This window comes from Trichoplusia ni, chromosome 12, assembly GCF_003590095.1.
Source record: "Trichoplusia ni isolate ovarian cell line Hi5 chromosome 12, tn1, whole genome shotgun sequence".
Classification (NCBI taxonomy): Eukaryota; Metazoa; Arthropoda; class Insecta; order Lepidoptera; family Noctuidae; genus Trichoplusia; species Trichoplusia ni.
The window spans coordinates 11140591-11166109 of NC_039489.1; the positions used below are offsets into that span (position 1 = coordinate 11140591).

The window sequence follows — 25519 nt, forward strand, 5'->3', positions numbered from 1 at the left end:
TCCTTATTTACATAACGTGATTTATATTTGAAACACAATGGTTGTTTATTTTTTACGAAATAAAAAATATTTGGTGTTTAATTATAACCTCATTTATGGGATACGCCCAAATACTGTATGAAATAAATAAAAAAACTCACAACAGGCTATCGAAGCTATTTTAAATATATTCAAAATACTATAATATCACTGAAAGTTATTCAACTCTTATTAAAACAATGAATGTTTATTTTAAATTTGAATACTTAAAATATTTTGAGCACGTACTTGTTTTATCTGCAAAATTAATTAAAAACTTTATTGAATATTTAACAAAGAGCAATTTGTTTGAATGATTGATGTATTTTTTGTATTGTGTTGCCAAAACATAAATCAATAGTTTTCTAACGACTAAAGCAGACACCATTATTTCGGTAGTCAAATAATAATAATTCCCCTAAATGATTCGCATTTAGGGGAATTATTATTATTTGACTACCGAAATAATGGTGTCTGTAAGTACCTTACAATTAGTACCTAAAAGTTGTTTCAAATTAATTTGCAATTTGTTTTTCCTTTGTCCAGTAACTTTGCCACTGATGCTACGTAAAATAATATTTTTGTTCTTAAAAAATGAGAATAATATGTATGTATTAAATTAGTAACACACCCAAAAGAAAAACACTATCGATATAAAAAATCAACAGCAGCCAGCCACTCATAAATTACAGTGAAATCGATTAAACAAAAAAAGCATCGATTGTAATCGAATACCGAATAAAGATTCGCGCGAAATGTCGAGCGATTAATCAAATGACCGTCTGTCCGTCCGTCTATCTGTCCGAATGGTATTAGATTTCTGAGCGAACGTAACTCGATATCGGACTAGATTAGTTTTCTCTCGAAAATAAAGGATTTGTGGCTTGTTGATTCAATCTTCGTACATTTTCGACTTAACTTAAGATAGAGACACACTGACTACACCTATGCAACATATGCAATTATTTCTTGTAGTATTTTTTGAGTCCTGATTTTAAATAACGGTCGTAAATAGTGAATGAGGATTTATGAAATTTTACTAAAACTATTTTTGTTCTTGAATTCTAACAAGTTTGGGCATTTAAGCAGATTTACACTGACATTGTACCAAACTAAGGATTGTACAATTTACTTTTAATAAGTTAATAAAATTTAAACAGACAACAAAACAAACGACGTTTCTCATATTTAGTTTTTCATACCACGAAAATACAGCGTTGGATCAGTCTGTTCCTAGCTTTATTAAGCCGATTTGTTACATTTGTTCTGAGAATCAGCAAGCGACCCGCCTTTACAGTTTTAAGTGTTAGTAATTGAATATTCTACTGAAATTAATACTTATATGCGCCGTGTCTAATATTTACAATAAGTTCAATATTAAAAAAAAAGTATTTTATAGTTGGAAGTAAATTAAACTATTAAACCATAAATTAAATATGAGTATGGTTTTTTTTTGAAAATAGTTTTTGTTCAGTCTGAATATTAAATACAAGGTACGTTTTATATTTTCTTACAATCCCACAGACGTGTTTAATTTATTTTAAGTAGATATACAAACAATTCGAATTTAGAATGCACACGCGTCTAGACTGTCTAGACTTTAGGCAAATAACTTTAGGTCACAACTGAATTATACAAGAGCTGACACATTTAGCTAAGGCTAGGCGTTACTGAATCCTTGGCTGAGACGTAAATATTGTTTAATTAAATAACTGTCAGTATTATATTTATGTCAAATTTCTCATTTGTCACGAAAGCGTCAGAGGTACAAATCAAAAACTATGTTTTAGGATTTTCCTCGTATGAAGATTTTATTCAATTTGAGTAAAACTAAGATTTTCAATCAAAATTTTGAGCAAAAGAAGATCTTGTTAGTTACAATAGGTTATATCTTTTAGTGGATTCAATCAAAACAATTCATTGTAACTGTGCAAATATCTGCTTAAAACATAAACTTGTAACAAAAACATCAAGAAAGTAGATATAAATAACTAAAAGAAGGGTGCTAAAAACGGGTCACTGTAACTCCATACAAATCTAAATATACAGCGACGTGTGCAAGCAAATAATGTTATTTAAGTACACATTTCAAGGTTACTTCGCGTGCTTAGCCCTTGTACTATGGGATTCCAAAGCATAACTATTGGTATGGTAAAAGAGAGATAGCAATACATTGCATATAATGGCGTTTCGCCTCCACAATGGCAACAAAATTACCAAATTTTAATAATATTCCATCAATTCCACACAACGCCATCTAGTCTCAAACTAAGCAAAGCTTGTATTATGAGTACTAGACAACTGATAAACATACTTACATGTTTCAAAATATATACATATTATAGATAAAAAAGAGTTAAATTATCAAAAAATATCTTAGCTTTTTATTTCGGTATTTAAGAAGCAAAAATACAACGCAATTATCTTTCAAAAATAACTATGTATTCAGCACATTAAACACACAAATGAAAATCTAAAAATATATTTTGTAGTCAGTATATAACACAGGCTGTGTACACATGTACACAATACCTAAACACACAGAGTACACATTCATGAACAAACAAACACAACAATTTTGCTGAATTTCGTAACCGTTGCGTTGCTCAAACAAAATTATTTAACCTAACGTAATTAGGGTTTTAAGTTTTAAGTGGTGAGCGATTTGTTTCATGCAATGAAAATGACAATGTTTTGTTGAAAAAGACTTTTCTTCAAATAAGTAATTATAACTTAGTTTCGGTAAGTAATTCAAATTAGATATACTAACATTTTTAAAACTATATTATCCTTAATATGTAAACAAAAAAATATGATACATCTTTTACAGAGCGTCAAAATGACATTTTGATGTCAGCCCCCGTAATTGATTATATTTGTTGATAAATAAATGAGCATGAATACAAACATAAAACAAGAAGAACCGGGTTTGTTAAGATCCAAGTCTATTTGTTTAGTGCGATTCAATAAAATTGAAGGAATTCGAGTTATTCAAAAAAGGAAAACCGTCTTGGTGGGTATTTTTGTCTAAACACTCAGTTTAAAATTATACCCGACTTCGTAAGTTTCCACATTGTTCACTCAAGTTGAAATCATTAAACAATATATTATTTACTTTAACTTAAGGAATTAAGGTATGTTTCCAACTGGCAACCGCTGAAATGCAGTGGGCTTATGGCATTCACTCATAACTTGCGCTATCTATCTGCGTGTGCGCAAATGATGTCACTCATCTCTGCGTTGTTTGCCTAAGATTTAACGTTTGCTGAGGAAATTAAAAACTAAATAGCTGTGTAGAAATTATGCTTACGAAATCTCATAGGGCAAAGGCAATTTGGTACTTAGGTTGATAGATATATGATTTTAGTTTTTCTTGATTTAAACTTTCTATTGAAATGTGCTTACATTGGCCAAAAATGGCTCTTTAAAAAATAATAATAAGGAAAGATGGAATGAAAGTGGTCAAATCAATGAAAAATCTTTTGCACATAGTCTAGAGAACAATCATTAGTCAATTCAAATTTATCGACTAACTAGCTGTTGCCCGCGACTTCGTCCCCGTGGGTAGAAGATATAAGTTATGATTTATACCGGCACTGTTTTTTTCACATTTTCCATTGTATGTTCGCTCCTATTAGTCGCAGCGTGATAGTTTATAGCCTAAAGCCTTCCTCGATGAATGGTCTATTCAACACAAAAAAAAAATCAATTCGGACCAGTAGTTTCTGAGATTAGCGCGTTCAAACAAACAATCAAACAAACAAACTCTTCAGCTTTATATATTAAGTAAGTAAGTATAGAGTAGAGATGTTTAAAGGGCTTTGGTCCAGTTGTGAGTCAAAGTAGGTTTTGATACTATAAAAGATAGAATTTTGAGACATCATTTACTATTGTAAAGAATTTGTTGAAATAAAAAATTAACTCCTCTAAAGTCTCCTCAATCACTGAATCACAATTTTCAATGCGATGCTACTGATACTTGATCAAAAACAGCATACAAATATTATAGTTGTTGGTATGGTAATTTAACCACTAATAATCAAATGACCAACAAATGAAATGACCTCTAGTAATAATGACTTCATGTACCACAATAATGAATGATGTAATTCTATGACACATACTTACATTGGTCACTCAATTTTGCTCTAAAAGACATTAATTGATATTATATTTGACTAAATCGAATTATATAAATCTCTTTATTCCGTCAGACAGAATATTTCCAAAAAATATTGAATACAAATTTTTCATTTAATCAAAAAGTATCGGAAGATAATAATCACTTAAGTTTGGCAGTGGGGGATGAAGACATCACTTGCTAGTAACATATGTACTGGTAATAACACGAGAATTTAAATCAGTGTATTCCCTGCGTTTCTTATTAACAAGATAAAAGAAAAAATACGTATTACTATCCAATATTTTATGAAAAATACTCAACAATATATGTGACTTCCAATTTTACGAAAAGTTGTGCAAAATCAATCATTTTGCTTGATATGAAATTAATAGTGTCTTGTGCGTACAAAATGTTTCTTTAATTAAATCTCGGTCCAAACTGATCCGGATTTATGATATTACTAATCCACGTGTCAAAAGTAGCCCAAATCTTTAGAAATCAAATCTTAAGACACAATTTAATCAATTTAGCACTATATTCAGTCAGGACAGTTCCATTTATAAGCCACTTTTGGTCATATCATAAATCGGTATTAGCAGACATATTGTCTGTCTCCTTAAATCTTATTAAATATTACAAAATCTAATTTGTAGTTCCCCTTGACATGTAAATTGGTGTTCAATATTCAGTATTAGTCATCAGTGAGTAATGTTTGAAGTTATTGCTTTTTATGTAGGAATCCTAGTGTTAAACGATTTTAGGTAAGTGTTAAAGGAGGGCTAATTTAAAATGTTGTATGAGCTTTCGAATGTTTGTCTGAAAAAATAAGTTGTGTATTATTTCACTATTATTAGATTTTAATACATAAAACATTTATCTGTAAGTTTTTAGTGAGTAGTGAAGAAAACAAAAATGCAAACGCTGACCGAACAATGATATCATGTCTTACTAATATTGAGTTTATAAATGAAATTATCATTTAAAATATTCAAAGAACATCTCCGATTGTTTGCCAATACTCGTTTTAAATGCATGAAATAATTAATTTTAAACAAAATTCTAAAATTTAATTCCGGATCATTAAATTAAACACTCATTCATTTGTGAATAGAATCGTCAATGTGACGTCACAATAGAATTAACGCGGAGTAAAATCAACAGAATGATTAATCCATTCTAAAACAGTGTGGGAAGATGCTAATTCTGACAATACATGAACATTGCAACATTACTCCAAACATTTCGCAATTCATGTACAGACGGCAACAAAACTCTATAAACAATAAACTGCTATAGCCCAAAATTTTATAGAACTTGGTTCAAATGTACACAAATGAACAATGTCTTTCATACGTTCATAACTTCTTACTGAAGGCTCATTTACTATTCTTGTAAAAAAAACTAGAACTTTTCTACTTACAGGAGATATAAGCCAAAAACGGTGTCGTCGGTGATATACATTAGGACGAGTTTTTACTAGACTTCTGAAAACAGGAAAAAGACGCTTAAAAATTAGGGCCATCAGCTACTATAATAATATTACTTTAAGAAGTTTCAAAAATCATGCAGAACTCCACTGAAAATAAATAAAAATTATATTTTTTTAATGATAAAATTCTCGCGCTTTTACTAATTTTAATCCTTGTATCGCTGGGGATGTTGCTTCACACAAGAACACAAGTCACATGCGCAAAGACACCCAGATTCTGGACAATCATTTCGTGGATCACACAAATGCTTATAGGGATCGATCCCGTGACACGTCGGGCATAGCGGGTTTGGCATGGTAACATACCATTCGGCTATTCGTGCAGTCGAGCTTTCGTTTCTTTTTGAAAATTGAATATTAGCAATCTGTATTTTTAAACTTTCGTTGCCGACCTTACTTAATAAATATATTAAACAATGGGTTTATTGACGTTGCATCGTATCACTTACATAAATCAATTGTTATGAATTTTTGTATTAGAAAGTTTGATGATCATACTGGTGACCCTGTTTAAAGGGCTTGGTTGTGACAAAGATGATCTATGCGTGTACTATGAACTTTTCAAATAGAGCTGTCCTTTTAGAAGTGAGATAGCGCTATACATTGCGCGTATTGGTGTCTCTCTTACGCATTCGTATCTTAGGTATCCTATTATTGTTCTTACTACTAATCCTACTAATATTTTAAACGCGATTTTTTTATGTATGCATTGAGGTTTGTTCCATTTTCACGCAAAAACTCTTGAACAGACTTAGTTGAAACTTGGAACACAGATAGCTTACAACCTGGATGAACACATAGGATAGTTTTTATCCCGATTTTATGTTCCTGTTGGACCATTTTCGATATTTAGCTGGTGGGCCCACGGGCAATCTAGTTTTTGACAAAAAAATGTCATGATAATGATAAACCATAGTGTCGCTAAGGCTTTGTGTTTCAATGACCATATACACGATGTTGCAGGTTCAAATCCCGTTAACCATAACAAAGATTTGTTTCTATAACTATGCATAATACATTTATTTTATTAAAGAACTAAATTCTCTAACTCAAATTATGTTCTTGACACAAAAATATCAACAGCATAATTATAATACTAATAAAAATATCTTAATACCGGCTTATAAAAAATTCTTTGAATAAATTAGTTTTATAGTCATGTAAAAACGTGCTAAAATGTATGCACATAATAAAACAACATAACACATTGGTATAAAACAAATAATTATATGAGAGACATAAATAGAATGAGACATTCCTATGGAAAGTGACATCTTTAAAGCTTGATGTCCAGTTAAAGCTATCATTTTCGGTATAGCTTTGGATGTAAAGATCAATCTTTAAAAATTTGGTGATTATAATTTTATATGTTTAGGTACCTACTGTTTATATACATATAATAATACTTAATTGTAATACTCTGGAAAAAAAATTTGTAGAATTAAGCAGTAGGTACCTAACCTACTGCTTAATCAAAATATATTTTTTTACCAGACCAGTGATAGGATTGTGTGATGATGTGAAAAATTGAAAATGTAATGCATTAACAACTAGTAAGTATGATACTATACAGTTTTAGGTACATTGATCACATTTTCAAATTTTTGGATAATTTTATTATCGCTCTTGCCCTTATTATCTCAGCTGTGAGTGTGTCACTAGCTTTAGAATAGGATAATTTTATGACTTACGTAGCCCTATGGCTGGTCATCTGTTTATAGTCAATTTTAATGACTGTTTAGTCACACTTCTTCCAATGTTGGTAATATGTTTTCTCCTAACATTTTGTCAAGTTGTCAAATAAGTAAAAGTTCTATTTGATAGTGGCTACTTCAAGTAGTATAACTCCATTGAAATGTTACATTTGGGTTGCGCTTTAGAGGATCAATTTGACCTTTCTGATATGTAGGGAGGGGGTCAGTGTAAAGCTACAATCGAGTTTTTGGGGTTGCCACCCGTGTCCCACATCAACCACCTTGGAAATAGTGCCAATTAAAATGGTTTTTACGATATATCTCTGAAACTATTAGTCTGATCAAAAGAAAAATTAAATTCCTTAACAATAAATATTAAAAAATCCAATTTCACCATTACAAAACCAACAAAATCCATTTTCATTTTATCACGAACTCAAATTTATTAAAACCCACATAATTACAAACTTAACTTAATTGCCCATTTAATACAAATTAACGCCAATTTTCGACATAATTGTATTGATTCTTGAGAACAAACGTTGGCCATATATGGTGCTGGCCATGTTTGGATATTGGCCAAATCTAGGCCAGCTTGTCAAGCGAATGTGTCACCGCGCTTTCATTTTTCGTTTAATTCTTAAACATTTTAATTGAGTATGTTTTGAGGTGAATATTGTTTATAAGTACATGTCAAAATATGTGTTTGTCATGTTTTATACGTTATTTATCTACATTAGCACAGGTTTGATTCTTGCAAAGGAAAACCATTTTTTATTATTTTCTTACTGATAAGTCTTAGCGTATTGGTTTATGTAATTTAGTTTACGTTTTGCAACACAATGCTTAAATTCATAATTGCAGAAGTTACATTCAAAAATTAAATTGACATATTAATTGAAGTCAAAAAAAAGTCCAAGAACCACAGCCAAAATAAATAGTACATCTGTGCTAGTCAATATTTTGATGGAATTTCCGTTTAATTCTGAATCATTGGCAGATGCAAATTATTGAATCATTTCTAGGAAGATTTCTCTCAATAAATAGCACCATCATTATGCTGCATCCGTTTGAGGTCATGCCTTAATTAATCTTAATACCAGTATAATTATTCAAATAACATAAATAGATTCATTTAGTAGACATGTTTTCACAAAATCTCGATGTCTAAGAAGCTTAGACTGCTAATTTTATTTGGACTTTCCTTCTCTGGTTATTTTGTAGGACATTTAGTCAAATATTTCGGGTTAGTAGTCGATTCGCCCGAGGCAAATTATCTATTTTATCTCAGAAAAAAATAAGTAGTACAATAAAGATATTTATGCGAATAGTGCATTATAAAATTTTGGTAATCCGGCCGTATCGACTGCTAACCCAATATTTCAGAATAAACATATATTATAATTTATAACATTATTAAATTTTAATTTTTAAATTGTTTTCCGTTTAAATAAATGCTAAATTGTCCTATTTTAACCGACTTCAAAAAGTAAAGAATTTTATTCATTGACACACTAACAAATGCCCCACTACTGTGAAAATTCCTTCTCCACTTAAAAAGCAAAAAAGTTTTACACAAAATCCACTAAATAGTTTTTAACCACCAGAAAATGACTACCACAAACACTCATTTTTAAACGTTATTAAAAAAAACACTTTCTCGTATACAACACTAAACATTTCATCTTGTACAGGAATTTAAAAGGGACCATAAAATAATGTAGTTAAATACTTAAATAGTTTTGTTTGATATGGGGTCTCGTAAAGTTGTCGAAGTACCATGGTTTATGGGGCACCACCCTATGAGATGTATGGTTAAGGTTTTGGAGTTCCGTTTTGTATGCGTTGAGACCGTAGTTGCGGGTTTGAGTCTCGTTGAAGGATTTGTTTATGTTATTATTATTAACTTAATTTATTCTTATTAAATCTTTGCGATCTTATTAGAGGAAAATTCTTATTTTGAAAAGAAAAATGATAACAAACTATTTTTGAAAACGTTAAAGAAATCTGATGAGATTTTAAGTTTTGTATAATAATTTTAATACGATGTTTTTGAGATATTAGCATAAAACTATCAATTTGGTTTTAAAAATATACCACAACAAATTAAAAAAATCTGATTGTTTGGTGATAGGCATGTAACCTCCGTAGCATAAGTCTGTGTAACAACTACATGAACAAATATTTTATTATTTAGGTCTTGTAGTTCCCACAATTTAGTAAGACTGGGAAAAATCATTCCTTAAAATTGTATAAGAGTTATTACTTTCATAGTATTAAAAAAATGTCTTAAAAAAAGCTACCTCTATACGGCTAGCTAACTAGTTTTCAGATCTTACCTTATAGACAAAATGTTTATGTAAGAATTTAATCTTAAACCTTTTAAAATATCTGAAAAAATGCTCCAATGTAAGTAAACGAAATATCGTTTACTTACATCGGTAAAATAATTAATCTATACTTCTATACTAATATATAAAGCTGAAGAGTTTGTTTGTTTATTTGAATAACAACAAATAACAAATGCTGACAACATCACATACATTGTTCTGAACCCAAAGTAAGTTGCTAAAGCACTTGTGTTATGGAATTCAGATACAACGAAGGTAGCACAAACACCCAGACCCGAGACAACGTACAAATGTGAATTTTTACATTGACCCGACCGGGGATCGAACCCGGGACCTCAGAGTTAGCGACACCTTGAAACCGGTGCGTACGCCACTCGACCACGGAGGTCGTCAATGCGCTAATCTCAGGCACTACTGGTCCAAATTGAAAAAATCTTTTTGTGTTGAATAGACCATTCATCGAGGACGGCTTTAGGCTATAAACCATCACACTGCGACTATTAGGAGCAAAGGTACAATGGAAAATGTGAAACAAACAGTGCCGGTATAAATCATAACTTATATCTTCTACCCACGGGGACGAAGTCGCGGGCAACAGCTAGTAAAGAATAAATGGATTAGAGTTATTACTCTTATCTATTTATTCTTCGTATTTTTAGTTCATCCAATCATAATAACTAACATATTGAAAAGAAAATTAAAATTCCGAAATGGAAAAGTTCAATAAGCTTTAAATCTTAAGCCAGTTGTAAAACAAGCGATTTTCTCGAATAAATAAATATTTGATTTTTTAATCCAAGTCGAAACTCCTATATTACTATCGATATTTAAATCAACGCGACATTAATCCATAACACCTCTTTTTGTGGCCAAGGTTAAAGCTATAAATATTTATTTCTTTTTATGCATACGGTTATGAGTGGCCATGTTTTTATATTTGATTCATAATTATGTTTAGTGGATATTTATTCAGCTTTCACCGAACTTTGATTAGGTGATTACAAAGTTATTGTGCTTATAGGCATATTTATTCATGGTTTACAACACTTGGAAAACAATAAATGCCCCTATAATATCTCTCCGATAAAAAGAAAGATTGAGTTTGGATCACTCTCATCACACTTGCTTACTTGCCGATTGAGATATTTCTAACGACATCTATAAGATGTAGGTAGGATAGGAGGTAGATAACTGATAACTTAGGTATATTAAACTTATATATTTCTATTTTTTTTTTAAACTTCCGCAACACGAATCTTTATACTTGTGTCTCAGGTGGTTTTACAAACGTTCAAGCCACATTCACAAAGATACCTAGAGTCAAGACGAGCTATGGTGAATCACATAAACGCTGGCCTCGACTCTCTAAAACTCTATTTTGGAGAGTCGAGGCAAAAATACATACTCAATAAAAAAATCATAATTTTGTTTATCACAAATAATTTCATCAATATTATTATTTCAAACACTTCAGTCCACTGCAACCGCGCTGCTCAGGGGGAATGCTAAAGGGTGGTGGTTGCCCTCAAAGCAAGATTGTAGAAGTTACAAGAGCGAGGCAGTATAAAACGTGGCGCACTACGACATTTTTTTTTCACAACATTTTGGAAGACTTGTGGTAGGCCCGCAATACTCAAATGTTAGAACAAGCGTACATTTGTTCCTCTGTATTTATTTATCAAGTCATCAGACCAGTAATAACCGTAACACGACACTACCGCCGACCTCCCTCCATTAAAGATACAAACCAAACCCCTACTACCGTTTAGCTACTGAGCCTACTGAAATAATAAACAGTGGTGTTATACGAAAATGCAATTCCCTTGAATTCGCGTGGAAATCCAACAACCATGTATATTTAAACGTATTATGGCCAGAGGTTGTACAACGAGCTCTTGAACCAAAACTGTATTGTGGGAGGGAGAAAACCTATACTTGATTTTAGCGGTGTCTTGCTTGCACAAAAAGACTTAAGAAGTCTTAATAAGCTTTCAGGTCAAGCCAGAGTTACCGCGCTAAACTCTTTTTAAGCGAGTTTCCGGCCCACCGCGAAGTAAGTAGTGCAATGCTTGACTTTTAGTAGCTTGACGACGCCGGCGGTTTAAGTTGAAGATGACAGCGATTTGAATTTGGAATCTTCACTTCAACTGTTCCAAATTCAAACAGCTGTATCTTAAGCGCTTTAAATGTTCAAAATTAAATGGTTTAATTCGCTCTCTGATTTAATTTCGTTCGTTTTTTTGTTGTCTTTAATGGCTATCTAGTGTCTATTTTGTACAGAGAAACAAAAAATATATAATATCTCAATCTAAGTAGCAATAGTATAAAAATGAGATTTCAATAAAAAAATTATTTTTCCGATTCTGTATAATATTCACTTTGTGCAAATTGATCTCAGCAGGCGTTCAGAAAGTACAAAAAAGAAAGCAAACTTAAGCTATAAAATGCTTTGGTGACACAATAATAATTGTTTCATATTATTTATCTTGAAGATCAAGAACTCCCGGACATAGAGGTCACGGTCAATTTTCTTAAAAAAAAATTCGACACAACGAGTAACATTTTAGTAATCGCTTGCGTTAATTGAATCCCACAAATAGAATTCTGTGACCTTCTATTAGGTTCTTAGGGAAAATAGTCTGACGATTCTTATTACTAAATCTATTTGAGTTCGAAACTAGTCACGCGATTTGAGATTCGGCTGAGTATACAGTAGTTTTATATAAAACTAGCTGTTGCCCGCAACTTCGTCCGCGTGGTTAGAAGATATAAGTTATGATTTACATCTGCCCTATTTTTTTCACATTTTTCATTGTATCTTCGCTATTATTAGTCGCAGCGTGATGGTTTATAGCCTAAAGCCTTCCTCGATGAATGGTCTATTCAACACAAAAAGATTTTTTCAATTTGGACTAGTAGTTCCTGAGATTAGCGCGTTGAAACAAACTCTTCAGCTTTATATATTAAGTATAGAAAGTATAGATTAGAGTTATTTTTATGTTTCTTTGTTTTATCCTAATTTATGTTTGAGTTAATATTCCTTGTTGTAGTTTTAATATAGCTAAAAGTTCACAACTTATTCCGTTTTGATTATGATCTCGAGATTACGTCAGTTTTGCTTTGAAATGGGAGATTAACGTGTAAACACTTAATACCTCGTTGATGGCAGTAAGTCGGGTAACGGGTTGTTAGTTACTACAAATTAATTATGATGTCATAAGAGATTTGTATTGACATCGGATTTGACAGAATTATCGACGGTTGTTTGACTGTTTGTTGAAAAGATTAGTTTTATTTCATTGAGTCGGTTTTTTTGAGAGTATTTTATTTAATCAAATTTGTGAAGCGAGTTTGTTAAGCTAACTGTTTCTCTGATGGTTCTAGTTTTTTTTAAACGATTCCCGCAATAAGGAATTTAATCCTTGTATCGCGGAGGGTTTCACAAACAATTAAGTCACATGCACAAATACCCAGACACAGGACAAGCATAAGCGGATCACACAAATGCTTGCAATGTCCAATGTCCTATGCAAGGACCGAACCAAAATATGTTTGTTATACTGAGTAGGTTCTAGGTAGATCCTAAATTTAAAATACCAAAGAAAAACTGGAAAAACTTTTTTCCAGCTTATAAATAATTTTTAGTTCAAATACTTCAAAATTTACGATATAGATATTTACTGTGATCCTATATTGTCTACCCACTAAACAAATAGGCCACCATCTTAATTGGACAATACAAAAACTATAAATACCCACATTAAGATAATATTATTACATTGTTATCTTAGTTTTTGTCTGTTATTGTCTATGATACGATAATGTTACGAAATGTTTTCTTTGGCGGCTTAATGGTGTCAGATTCCTGCCCTTTTGATAGAAATGTCAGTGGCTGTACTATGAGGTCTTGTAGTCAGACTGGAGGTATTATGAAAGAAGGACAGCGCGCTACAACGCGCATAGTTGCATCTCGCTTTTAAAAGAAACAAGTCTGGTTTGGAGCTGTTAAATAAATAACATGTGAGGAGGTAAAACAACAAAATTTGCCCTTTGTTGGGCTTTTTTCCTATAGGTAAAAGAAAACACCATTTGTTCGTACATCCCTTGTGTCCAATAATCATAAACTTTAAAAATGATGTTAAAAACTCTTGACATATCAAAGCAACAGACTGTAGTTCACGATCATAACAAAAAGACAACCATCAATAGACTAGCCGTTAAACAGATCATTTACTTTTTGTAATTCATCCTTGCAGGTAAAGACAGTTTCAGACAGGCATCCAACAAAATAATGTTATAAAATTCCACGCCTCAACTTCTCAAAATGTTTATAATAAACAGTAATTTCGCGTAATCTGGCATAGCACCGGTGTGTAACCTAGATCTATTTCAATTTTACCGGGAAGCACATCTGGTGTGTATGGTGACCATTCGGACACAGGATTTCTTGGAAAGTCATTTTTGGTCAAAGATTTTAAAATAAACATTTGTAGAGATGCGCCAAACCCGACATTGACCCGAGCAGGACTAGTGTTAGTGTAATCTTCGAATATGTGTTCGGCGTCTATGTAATTGTTCGACCCCCCCCCCTCCCTTCAAACCGAACACAAGTATAGATAAATAGGGTGGTATGCGTTTTTTTTTTCAATTTACTTAAGGAAAATTTACTGTCAGAGGTTATCACAATAAAAGACGTGCAAGTTTAATCTCGATACCTTTCAAAACCATTTCACTTCGGTTTGTTATTTCATAAACATTGCTTCAAGTGTTAGCCTATTACGGCCTCTGAAAGTAATATTTTTGCGATAGTGGAAGCAAAACCATGCTTCACAAAGCGTAGAGATCTCTGTTCTGCAGCTGAAACTACAACATTACTTTATGCGTTCCTACCAGTTACTAGTCTCGACTGAACGGTGTTTAAATGTAAAAAATTGTTGACTTTTTACAAATTGACTATCTTTTCTTCCCTCTATTTTCCTTGTGACGTAACTCTACAGCTGGCATTTGACGAATACATTTTTATGTTATGGTGACCATAAAGTTGTGTGTTTTAAAGATGGGACTGTTTGCGTTTTGTGGTTTAAGCGGGAAAGTTCGTGTAAATAGAGTGTGGATGTTTGATTTTATTAGTTTTGATTTTAAATGAACTCAATTTCCTAAGTACTTAAATGTATATTTTGTAATATTAATTTGGTTAATAGAAAAGTGTAGTTTGACATTATAATTCGTCTTTTGTGTTTCATAAAAGAATCTATTCTACAATCATAGACGTTCTTCCAAAAACACAAAATTGAAAAGTTATTTCTGAAAAAAAAACCATTTATTTATTTTTAGCTGCTTTTACCCATTTCGCGTATTATGACTGTGATAAGCCAGTATTTATCAAATGAGTCATTTTAATACCTAAATTCAGAAGTAGCAATAGAATAGTTTATCTAAATCATCAAGATTTCCCCATATGAATGAAATCTCGAAACGCTATGACTAAACAATAGCAAAATGACTCAGTTTCACTAGAATCGATAACGATCGATTTGGCTGCATTGTTTAGGAAACTGGATTATTTCATGCGATGTTTTGACTTATGTGTGTTTATTATGCAAGAATAACTTATGATATGACATAAAAACATCATCCTTGTGAATTGTGTGTATGTTGATATAATATTTCCGATAACCCAAAGTTAATACAGGAAAACGACAAAATAACTTATTTTTTTACAAGATTTATAATTCTTACCTTTTTTTGTAAAAAAAAAATTATATCTTGTCATTTTCTCACGTCTAAGGAAAGAATAAAAAAATCGAAATAAAAAATCTATAGCTGATAGAAGTTCGATGCACGTGTACCAACTACAATATAAGTGCCTCACTGAAACAAAAACTTTGAAATAATTATTTTTATTTTATCCGCGTAAAAAATACATCATTGTCACACTACAAGCGTAAGTGCAGACACCGTTAATACCGCGTAAAACGCGTTATTGGGCAGTAAAACGCCAAGCTAGCATGACTGCCTACTGCCTAACGTAATAAGCGTTATATTGACTTTCAGTGTCGTCAAAGTATACGATGCTGTTTGTTTTAGTATAGTCTAGGGGCCTAGTCGAAACATTAAAGTAAAGCTACAATCGTTGAAGCAAGATAGCGCGATACATGTTATAGAGCAGCCTCTCGCTCACACAGATGCAACGGATTTTTTTTTATGAGGTCGTGGTAGGATCCTCGTTTGTTTTATTAGTAAGTATAGATACGTCCGAAAATGGTTATTTTAAAGGGTTATTTTGTTGTAGAAATGTAATGGAAAGTTGTAGAGAGAGTTATTTGGCAGCCTGTCTTTTGAAGTGATGTTAGGCTAGCTAAGGTTAAGCGGTGAAATATTAAGCAATAGGATTGCATACAATTTTCGATGCCGCTACAATCGTTTAACCTTATTGGTTATTATTTCTGCCTTTTTTTGTTTGGAAAAGATTAAAAACACCCCGGGCCCTTTCTACTGCTTTAGCCGATCCCGTGACTCTGGCTAAAGCAGTAGAAGGGGCCCGGGGTGTTTTTAGTCGGTGGAAGTCCGACATATCCCCACGCCGTGCCCTCGACGTGGGTTGAGGACATTAGCGTTTCACCACGGAAAAAAAAGACTTTAGTAGCGTTAGAGTACTTTATCAGCTGAATTATTTTTAGCCAAAAGGTTAAAATGGAACCCTATTTGTAAGGCCCCATTTATCATTCGTTTGTTCGTTCATCTGTTACCAAGCACAATTCCACATGAACCGTAATAGATGGACACTTGAAAATTTCATAGAATGACGTATTTTTAATGCCATTAAAACAAAAAATAGTAAAATCAAAATTGAGGTTAAGAGTTCAGAAAATTTGATGGGTGATCTTAATTTGTTTATATTTAGAATTATTTTACGGAACTCTCACGTGACCATTTTTATTTAAAATAGGCTTTATTTTTCTCACCTTTTTTAAAACCTTGAAAAAATCCCCCGTATCATTATTTTTAATATTAGCGGAGTCTGATTTCTCATAACATGTGAATCGTAGTGACCATATGGTAAAACACCACAATATTGGCACATCCTGTGTATTTTACAAATACGGTGAAGATTATTTCTCGATAAACAGAATCTTTAGGTAAACTACCTACGAGCATTGCACCCACATCGGTGAGTTAATTTCGAATCTATTTGTATACATTACATCATTGTTTTGTAAGCTTTTGTATACAAATACATACATGTATAAATGTCATACATTTTTAACAGACTGAATGACAAAAACGGAGACCGATAACAGTTCTAAATATTTGTGTACTTCTTAATATTTAAAGTCATTGGGTTTTTGGAAGTATGAAAGTAAGGAGATGCCAAACATTTAAATTTTAGTTGTATTTTTAGGTAGTATTTGATCGCAATAAAAATACAAAAAAAAACCTGTATAAGTTGGAAAAAAGACATGTGACGGACAAAATTATAAGCAAATGTGCAAGAAAAAAAACATAAAAACACCTTTACCCTGACCGCGCACTTGCAGTAGCCAAAGATGCAACGGTGAAAATAAAGTAAACGGCTTGAAAAAAACCCTAAATTCCTTTTTAAATTAAAGTTTATGTTAAATAGTAAATTAATAACTAACCACCGCATCCAGACAAGTGTTCTCACAAACATCATAACCGCTCCACTATCGGTGACGTGTCTAGCGATTAAAGGACGCAGTAACGACCGTTTGCGATAAAAACTGATAACTAATCTCATTCTTAGTCAACTAGCGGCCACACTCGTTTGTTTCTTACATCCGCGATCAGTCCACTCCAAACATACCAAATTTAAAATTCAAATATTTAAAATCCTTCTCAATTCAAAACAGTTAAAAACTTAAAACGTTCGAACTTTAGTACCGTTGTTGCAATATACTTAATTTAAAATTAATAATATTTTCATAAATAAAATCATTCATAATTCAAAACCGATTTATAACGGGCCGCTTAGTTTACAAGTTAACGTTCGAGATTTAAAACTATTCAAATAAAGAATGCGTGTCGGTTTCAATTCGTGACAAAATTACGTTGCCAGTGTTTTTAAATGAGACATCGACAATTTAACATCTTATTATAGTACCGTTGCTTCGGTTTTTGAATGGAAATGAGAATGCATATACAATTTTACGATTTAAATCAATACTAATAAAATGTACTTCTTAGTGTGTTGTTGCATAACAGTTAACGTGTTAATACGTTACAAATAGCAGTTAATAGATCGAATTTTCGTATGAAAGTTGAGTGATTCAGTGTTCGGGACGATGCGTGTGCGTCTGCATGTTGCTAAGATTGCGCTGTTAGTGTTGTGCTAGTGTTGTGCATTATGAGTGTTCCGAATTTAAGTGTTGATCAAATTACAGGTAATTTTCCTTTTAATTTTTATTATACGGCTTTCTTATCTATTTCCTTTTTTGTAGCTGAACAGATCTTTTTCTGATGTTTGTTTTGTTTAGATTCTTGACCAAGAGTTCTTGATCGAAAGGTCGCATATTTCGTCGATGATTGTATAAGGTGTGAATTGACCTTGTGTTTTGATAAAAGCCGTATGAGTATGAGTTAGTATTAGGTTTCCTTAAGAAGAAATATATTCAGGCAAGAACATATATTCTTTATTTATCGTTATCGTTCTTCTGTTTATATTTAGTTTATTTGATTAATTTCTGTAATGTAAATGTTTAATGTTTGTGTAACTAAATATATTATTTCGAGCAATGATGCTAAGAATACACTACAGGTTTAATAGATTTTTACACATGGCAACAACAAAACTTATGGCTGTTAGAACCTGTACTTTTATTTCTTGATTTAAATAGAATTCCATTTACTTTTTACTATCTTATATGTCAAAATGAAAATAAAATTACATAACCTAACATAGCTGGCCAGTTTTGTTATTTTCAATAAGAAAATAAAAAAACATAGTCAAGTTTCAAGTATTTTAAAATGGAATATCTATTTAACGGAATCGTTTCTTCGAATCAACAATTCAAGATGGCTACCACATAAATAGTTAAAGTCCACTAAACACAAACAAAAATGGCGCCTCTTATCTGTTACTCTAATTACCCAGACACATTACTTAAACAAACGAAATTTTTGAACAACACTACCTATTGATACATGTCCATTACGTATTTTGTACTGGAAACGACCAAAAGCTGCTTAGTAAACGAGCAATGTATTCTGTTCAACGCAAAAAACGCTTTAGACGTTCGGTAATTACCAAACATATTACTTGTAAGGAAGTATACTGATATATTCTAGTTAATGAGAAACAGACGGAAAATAAATAAATAATCCTAATGGGAAATGCTGGTATATCCAGCCAATCCTTTCCTCTATTTCATTTATTACGTACAGTTAGCAGAAAAGCTCAAAAAATATAACTCTTAAATATAACCATATTCCAAAAGAAAGCAATCTTAACAACAAAAGTTATCTCATTTTAATATCAACACAAATATGACATCAACCTTTGGACAACAAAAATATATAAATATTTTCAAGAACATTACATTTCTGGCAGCTTGTAAATCGGATTTATTTATCGCTTTTTCTCCTGACTGTACTCTGGTAACCTAGGATTTTATCCCGAGAATATTACTGGCTTTCGTATCCGTAAAAGCTAAATCCGATGCAACGTCTAAGTATTTGAAATATCTTTCCTTTTCCTTCTTTTAAAAGAAATTCAAAGAAATAATGCTTTTCTGTGTTTCCAGAAAACCGTTCGACATATCTCAAAACGGGCATTGAATGACAGTTACTACTTTTAAATTTCGAATTGAGTTGAACAAAACAGAAAAAGAATCGAAATTCGAAGAAGTTTTAATTTGAAATATTTATATGCTGTCATGCCCGTTCTATTCTAAATTTGAAATAAATTCTTGGTTTTAATAATATTATTATCGTTTATTTTATTTCACTGTGACTGGATTTATGTTGAGGGTTCATTGACCTATCAGCTGTTTTGATATCTACGATCTGAGTCTCTATGAGATTACTGTTAAAACATTATGTGAATTATTGGTGTAGAAAATGGTGCTCGTTAATTGAAATATTATTATAATTGTATCAATAACTAAACGTAAAATAATCGTACATTTTATTTTCTCAGCCTGAAAATAAAAGTATTTTCTACATCAAAACCGAATACTAATCAAAGCATTTCCACAAATAATAATGAACCCGAATCACAACCAAAAAATCAAACGAACAAACAAACATATTTTCCTAATTGTTTACCTACAATTAGCACAAGACAAAAAAAAACACAAGTTATTCACCTCTTACAAATTGGTTCCGTACCGTTAAACAGCGTAATTACTCATTGTTCCGTTTGTTTTTCATTTGTTTTAATTTGGTATTCAAGAATTTTTGACTGCAGTAGGCTTTGCGCGGTAGCATTTTGTACGACCATACGACCATGCGACCATCTTGAAAATAAAAAGGACTTCTACAAGTCTTTTTAATTTGCAAGATGGTCGCTTTGTTTAAAGTAGTAAATAGTTTCAGCTTGATATAACACCAGCTGACTGTATTAGGGTTTTTAGGTGAAATTATAAAATGACAAAGAAAAAATAAAATAGCGGATTTTACAGGCAACAACCTTCTTTGTTAAATTACATTAATATTTTTTTGTTCATCGAAAGTATGTCAGTGCTTGTGTGTATGTGTGTTAACCCTACACGCTTAAACAGTAAGACCGATTTCGATGAAATTTTATATGGAAGTAGCCGTCACCTTGCATTAACACGTAGGCCACTTTAGTACTGGTGACTCGTGTTTTACTATCTAATACTTATTTTGCAAATCGATCCAAAAGATCTTTTTTTTATAAATATATTTTTTATTTAGGAAGATTAAGATCTCACACATAAAGGTTGCTTAGATAGATCGCATACGTCACAACACATGGCAATCATTCAATGAATAGCTTAGCCTAGGAGTGGCCTAGGAATATTTTCTAGTAACTAAGAGCTGACGTCATGCAAACACTTGAATGAACACAGATTCCATGCAGCAATGTGTGATAACGTATACATAGCTTATCAACATATGTATTATACACGTTTACTATAATTGAGTGCATATTGAATAGTTTCCTACATAATATTTCAATTCACCTCCCAATTTGAATACGAATTAATATTTGTATAGGTAGGTATTTTTTCTTTCTCTTTATTTGAAAACGACTCCCGCTGAAAGGAATGAAAATTTTTAATTTAAGGCGTTTCGCAAAATTCAAGTCACTTTTACAAAAACACCTAGACTCAGAGCGGGCATTCGTGGATTACATAAATACTTGTATTACACGATGATCGAACCCGGGACACGTCGCATGGTGACTTTAACCACTCGACTTCTGTGTAATTTCTATTGTCTATTCCATGTTAAATGAAATATTAAGAATACATTTATGTCTTTCAAAATAACATAGACATAATTAAAATAAATGAACATTTTTATAGTGAACGAGCGTAGAGGATATATTTTTAAAGTAAAAAGGCGTTTTAGGCAATAACAGGCCTATATTTTTCCTTTAATTAGGTGCTTCGTTTTTATACCGCCTTGAAACACTCTAATTAATTGAGCCCGCCATTAAATAACAAGTATTGCATCGAAAAGATTTTCAAATAAAAATTGCAACTTGATTTATTTATTTTTGAATGTAATCTCACACACAGCTAACCACTTACTACCTTAACATATTATTAACTCAAACTTACAAAACCAAAAAAAAAAAATCAAGTAACATGAAAAGTTTCCAAAAGTATCTTGTAACAAATTACTCAAAACAAAGGCCAGTCCAATCCGTATTATCAGGCCATAAACGGCCATACATCTCGCTGTCGTCGCTCCGCCGGTGGCCGATAAGGCCATACGCACAACCCATGCATCTCATACAAATCATACATTTAAAAGTGCCTATGAAAAATTGATCTGCACTTTGCCACTATCTGTAGGTGTTACGATGTCAGATGCAATTGATGCGGTATTATTTTGATTTGTGACGTGTAATAAATTTAAATGATACTTTGGTGAAACATTTGTAGCTAAAATTGATTTAAGGCCCATAAAAACAATTATTTGTTATTTATGTCAACGAAGCTTTTTCTATATTTCACTGTGAATGGGCTCTCTGCTATATGAGGCAACTTTTCAATTAAGAGTCACTGTTTTACTCTTGGTTTTTATTTTTATAATTGTTTTATTCGAAATCTCATTTTTTTCTTAATGTTTTCAAAAATGTTTTAAAAACATACTTCTGTGCCAAAGTATTTAGAAAATTTTACTATGCAATAAAAACAAATTCAAAACAAAGTCATGCTGTCAAGATTATACCCAATCTCCACCGCTTCCTACCTCCAGTTGTGAAGAAAAACAGAGCAACCAACTCCACTGGAGCGGCACATTGCAATTCACTTACAATTTTCCATACATTACCACATCCAAAACAATACTTAAGTACTTTATCCCTCCTGGTTACCCGCTTTCCTCTCCATTATTTAAGCATTTGTTACCGTCACTTCCACAATACTGCTGATTGGCCCTTCCCCGTAAGACAGAGAGCACATCTCCAACATAACCTGACCCCTTAACATCACAACACTTGATTGATATACTCAACATTAGTTACACGTCCAGAGGCCAGGAACTCTGGTTATGACACATTAATATTTATTAGGAGAAAGCAAGTTTGTTTGTTTAGTTTTTTCTAAAGAATCTTAACTAGTTGTAATAAGCAATTAGTGAAATAACGCTACCGAGAATGTTTTCTTAATTAGATCTTTTGAATTTTTTGTTTGATAGGCCGTGGTATTGCATCTCGTTAAATATCTAAAAGAATATGGTCGTTTGCTTATCTAACACTGCTTGTCCGAAATGTTTTGATCTAGCTTCAACTACGCAAAACAGCAGATACCAATATTGTTTTCAGTGTCTTTCAGTCTACTATAATCACACGTAGCTACGAACCCCTCTTTGAACAATAATCAAAAAGAGTCTTAATCACTTCAATAAATGCTTAACATCAAATAATGAAGACAGAAAGTTAATCATGGAAACTCTATAATATTTATGGTCACAAAATCTGTGTTTATGGTCCAGTTTTTATGGTAAAACAATGGAACAGCTATGGGACCCACGCTTTGACGTTAATGCGATTTAAAAACTCGTTAATTGTAATTAATGGCTGGGCTATATAATTTTGTGACTAATTTACTGCTTTATTTGCATCATTAGTAGAACAGTGACGTTATGTTGTGGGACGACTTAAGATAGAGATAGTTTATTTCTTGTTCCAAGCTTTTATTTAATTTCACCTGTACGTGTCTGTAAGTTTGCAAGTTTAATTTAACTTATTTCCCGGTTTTTGTTTGGCTGAAATTTTGATTTGTATATATTTTGCGTGACTGCAAGATATTATGATAACATGCTGAGCAAAGCTGGAGCTAGAGAGAGGACATCGGATTTTATCGCAATAAAATGACACTGCTTCATTGAGTTTTGATTGGACAGAACAGCAAGATAAAAATCTTAAACATATTTTTAATTTCTTCAAACTTATCACACATCCTTACTAATATTATAAATACGAAAGTAACTCTGTCTGTCTATCTGTTAGGCTTTCACGTCTAAACCACTGAACTGATTTTAATGAAATTTGGTACAGAGATAGAGTTGACCTTGAGAAAGAACATAGGATAGTTTATATCCCGGACTTTTGAAGAGTTCTCTTGGAAACGCGATATAACCGACATCGACGCGGGCGAAGCCGCGGGCGAAAAGCTAGTTTTAGTATTCATTAAGGCTAAAGACTCTAATAACAGGCTTTAGAAATTTATAAACTAATTTAAACTTCACTATTAATTAATCAATTAACTTAGCCTATCGCGGTCAACAGCTGACCATAACCCTTTCCCAAATTCTGCTACAACCATAGAAATCTAAATAATTACCTTGTTATTTAGATTTCTATGGCTACAACACTCGGTCCAAAAACATATTTTTACTAATTTACTGTCTATGATCCTGGGGTCTTTATAACCATCTATAACACTTTGTAATATACTGTCTGTGCCCTTGGAGTCCTTGTTACCGTCAATAACAATTACAATTTCGACCACAATCACTGCGGTTCAGTCGTACCCTTGTACCCTATTAACAGTGTAAATGTGTTTGTTACAGAGATCGAAGCTGCGGAGGCATGCAAATGGCTAAGGGCGGCCGGATTCCCTCAGTATGCGCAGATGTACGAAGGTGAGTCTCCAATGTATAATATATCTAATATATAATATGCCATCCCTTGCACAACTGATAAACATACTTCTGTATTTCTAAATACATACATAATATAGATAAATTGCACCCCATAATATAGAAATATTGTGATCATCACACAAAATTTTTCCCTGGGTCTTAATCGAACCCACTACAAAAATCTCTAAAAACCCTAAACTTTGCTCTGATCCGTTGGCGAATCACGTAACCATCGTTCTTGTGTACTATGTGGCAGCCAACCACCTTCATGGTTAAAATAAATCGTTGATTAAATCTATTAATATTATTTAAGACGTTTAAAGCTATAAAACACGAGATTCAACGTTTCAATTACTTACCATTAACCTTACTTTACCAACATAATACAGCAAACTGAATAACATATCTCACTAAATATTTAAACACTTGGGGTAACAGTAACTAAACAACAATGACAATAATTTCAACAAATTCACAATACATTAAGCAAGGGTTTCCACGAAACAGGTCCTATTAAGGACAGTCCCGGAATGGTCCCGACCTGTCCCAACTTATCTATTAATCATACTTACCAGTCAATGCAACGTTTGGCCCACATTTAGGATTTGTATATACAGGTTGTTGTCAAAATGTTTATGTTAATTAAAACTCAAAAACATCCTGTAGGTAGAGAATCTTTTAAATGTTTGTTTGTTACAAAAATATTTTCAATTTAGAACTTTTAACAAGTAGCCCCTGAGCTCCTCTTATAATCTTATAATGACTTAAACAATTTAATAAACAACTGCCCAAGGGTCAATTTCCTGATCAAAGAAACAAGGCATTCTTGCTAAAAAAATTCTCTACTGGTCAATAATTTGAAATGCTAGTGAAAATAGATCGAAAGTACCTATCAATTAATTAGAAACAAAAAAAATGGGTCTGTACATAGATGCCTTAGAATTACAATCTTAATTAAATAATATAGGTTTAAATGCCTCATGTCTTAGAATTACATATATTACCATATTATTGCGCATTCAGCACGTGTTACTATGTACCCACAAATTGCTTCAAACGACCAAAAACGGCGCTGATATTAATACGCACCTTTGTTCTCGCATTCATTTAATTATTTGTGAACAGCCTGTATATTGAGTCGATAACGAAGCTCAGCTGGCTAGATGAAGCCAAATCCCACTCAATTGATCGCCATTCTTACTTTTATTGATGATAGAATTATGTGGACATACCTTATGACGACTTGGTTGGTTATATCATAATCTAAGTTTGTTACATCACATGAATCGGATTTACGAGGAAAATTAAATTTTTGAAATAAAATTATGTACTGGAATAAGATTTTATGCACTTCATCTGGTAATTACGATTTAATAAGAAAGCGAAATGCCTTAGAAAAGCGGTTACTACTTACTGCAAGACCAAATTATACAGTGAACATAAAAAATAACACTGGATTGCTGGAAACTGGATTTATTCTGAAAAATTCAATTGATAATTCAATGAATTCAGCCTATCGAAGTCCAAAGCTGGGCAAAGGCCA

The 25519-nt window shown here is 32.2% G+C and overlaps 1 protein-coding gene across 3 annotated transcripts in view; it reads left to right on the forward strand.

The window, feature by feature from the left end:
- Positions 1-24174, forward strand: part of LOC113499420 (rho GTPase-activating protein 7-like) — a 247081-nt gene extending 222907 nt beyond the window's left edge. For 2 of the 3 annotated variants that reach the window (XR_003401103.1, XM_026879900.1), the window contains exon 2: positions 23905-24174. Coding sequence is in view for 1 of the 3 variants with exons in the window: in XM_026879900.1 (XP_026735701.1) it covers positions 23905-24011 (107 nt within the window). In the remaining 2 variants the exon portion in view is untranslated. Of the gene's footprint in view, positions 1-17266; positions 18078-23904 lie in introns of those variants that run through there. The other variant, XR_003401102.1, reaches the window with a different exon arrangement.
- The last annotated feature ends 1345 nt before the right edge of the window (positions 24175-25519 follow it).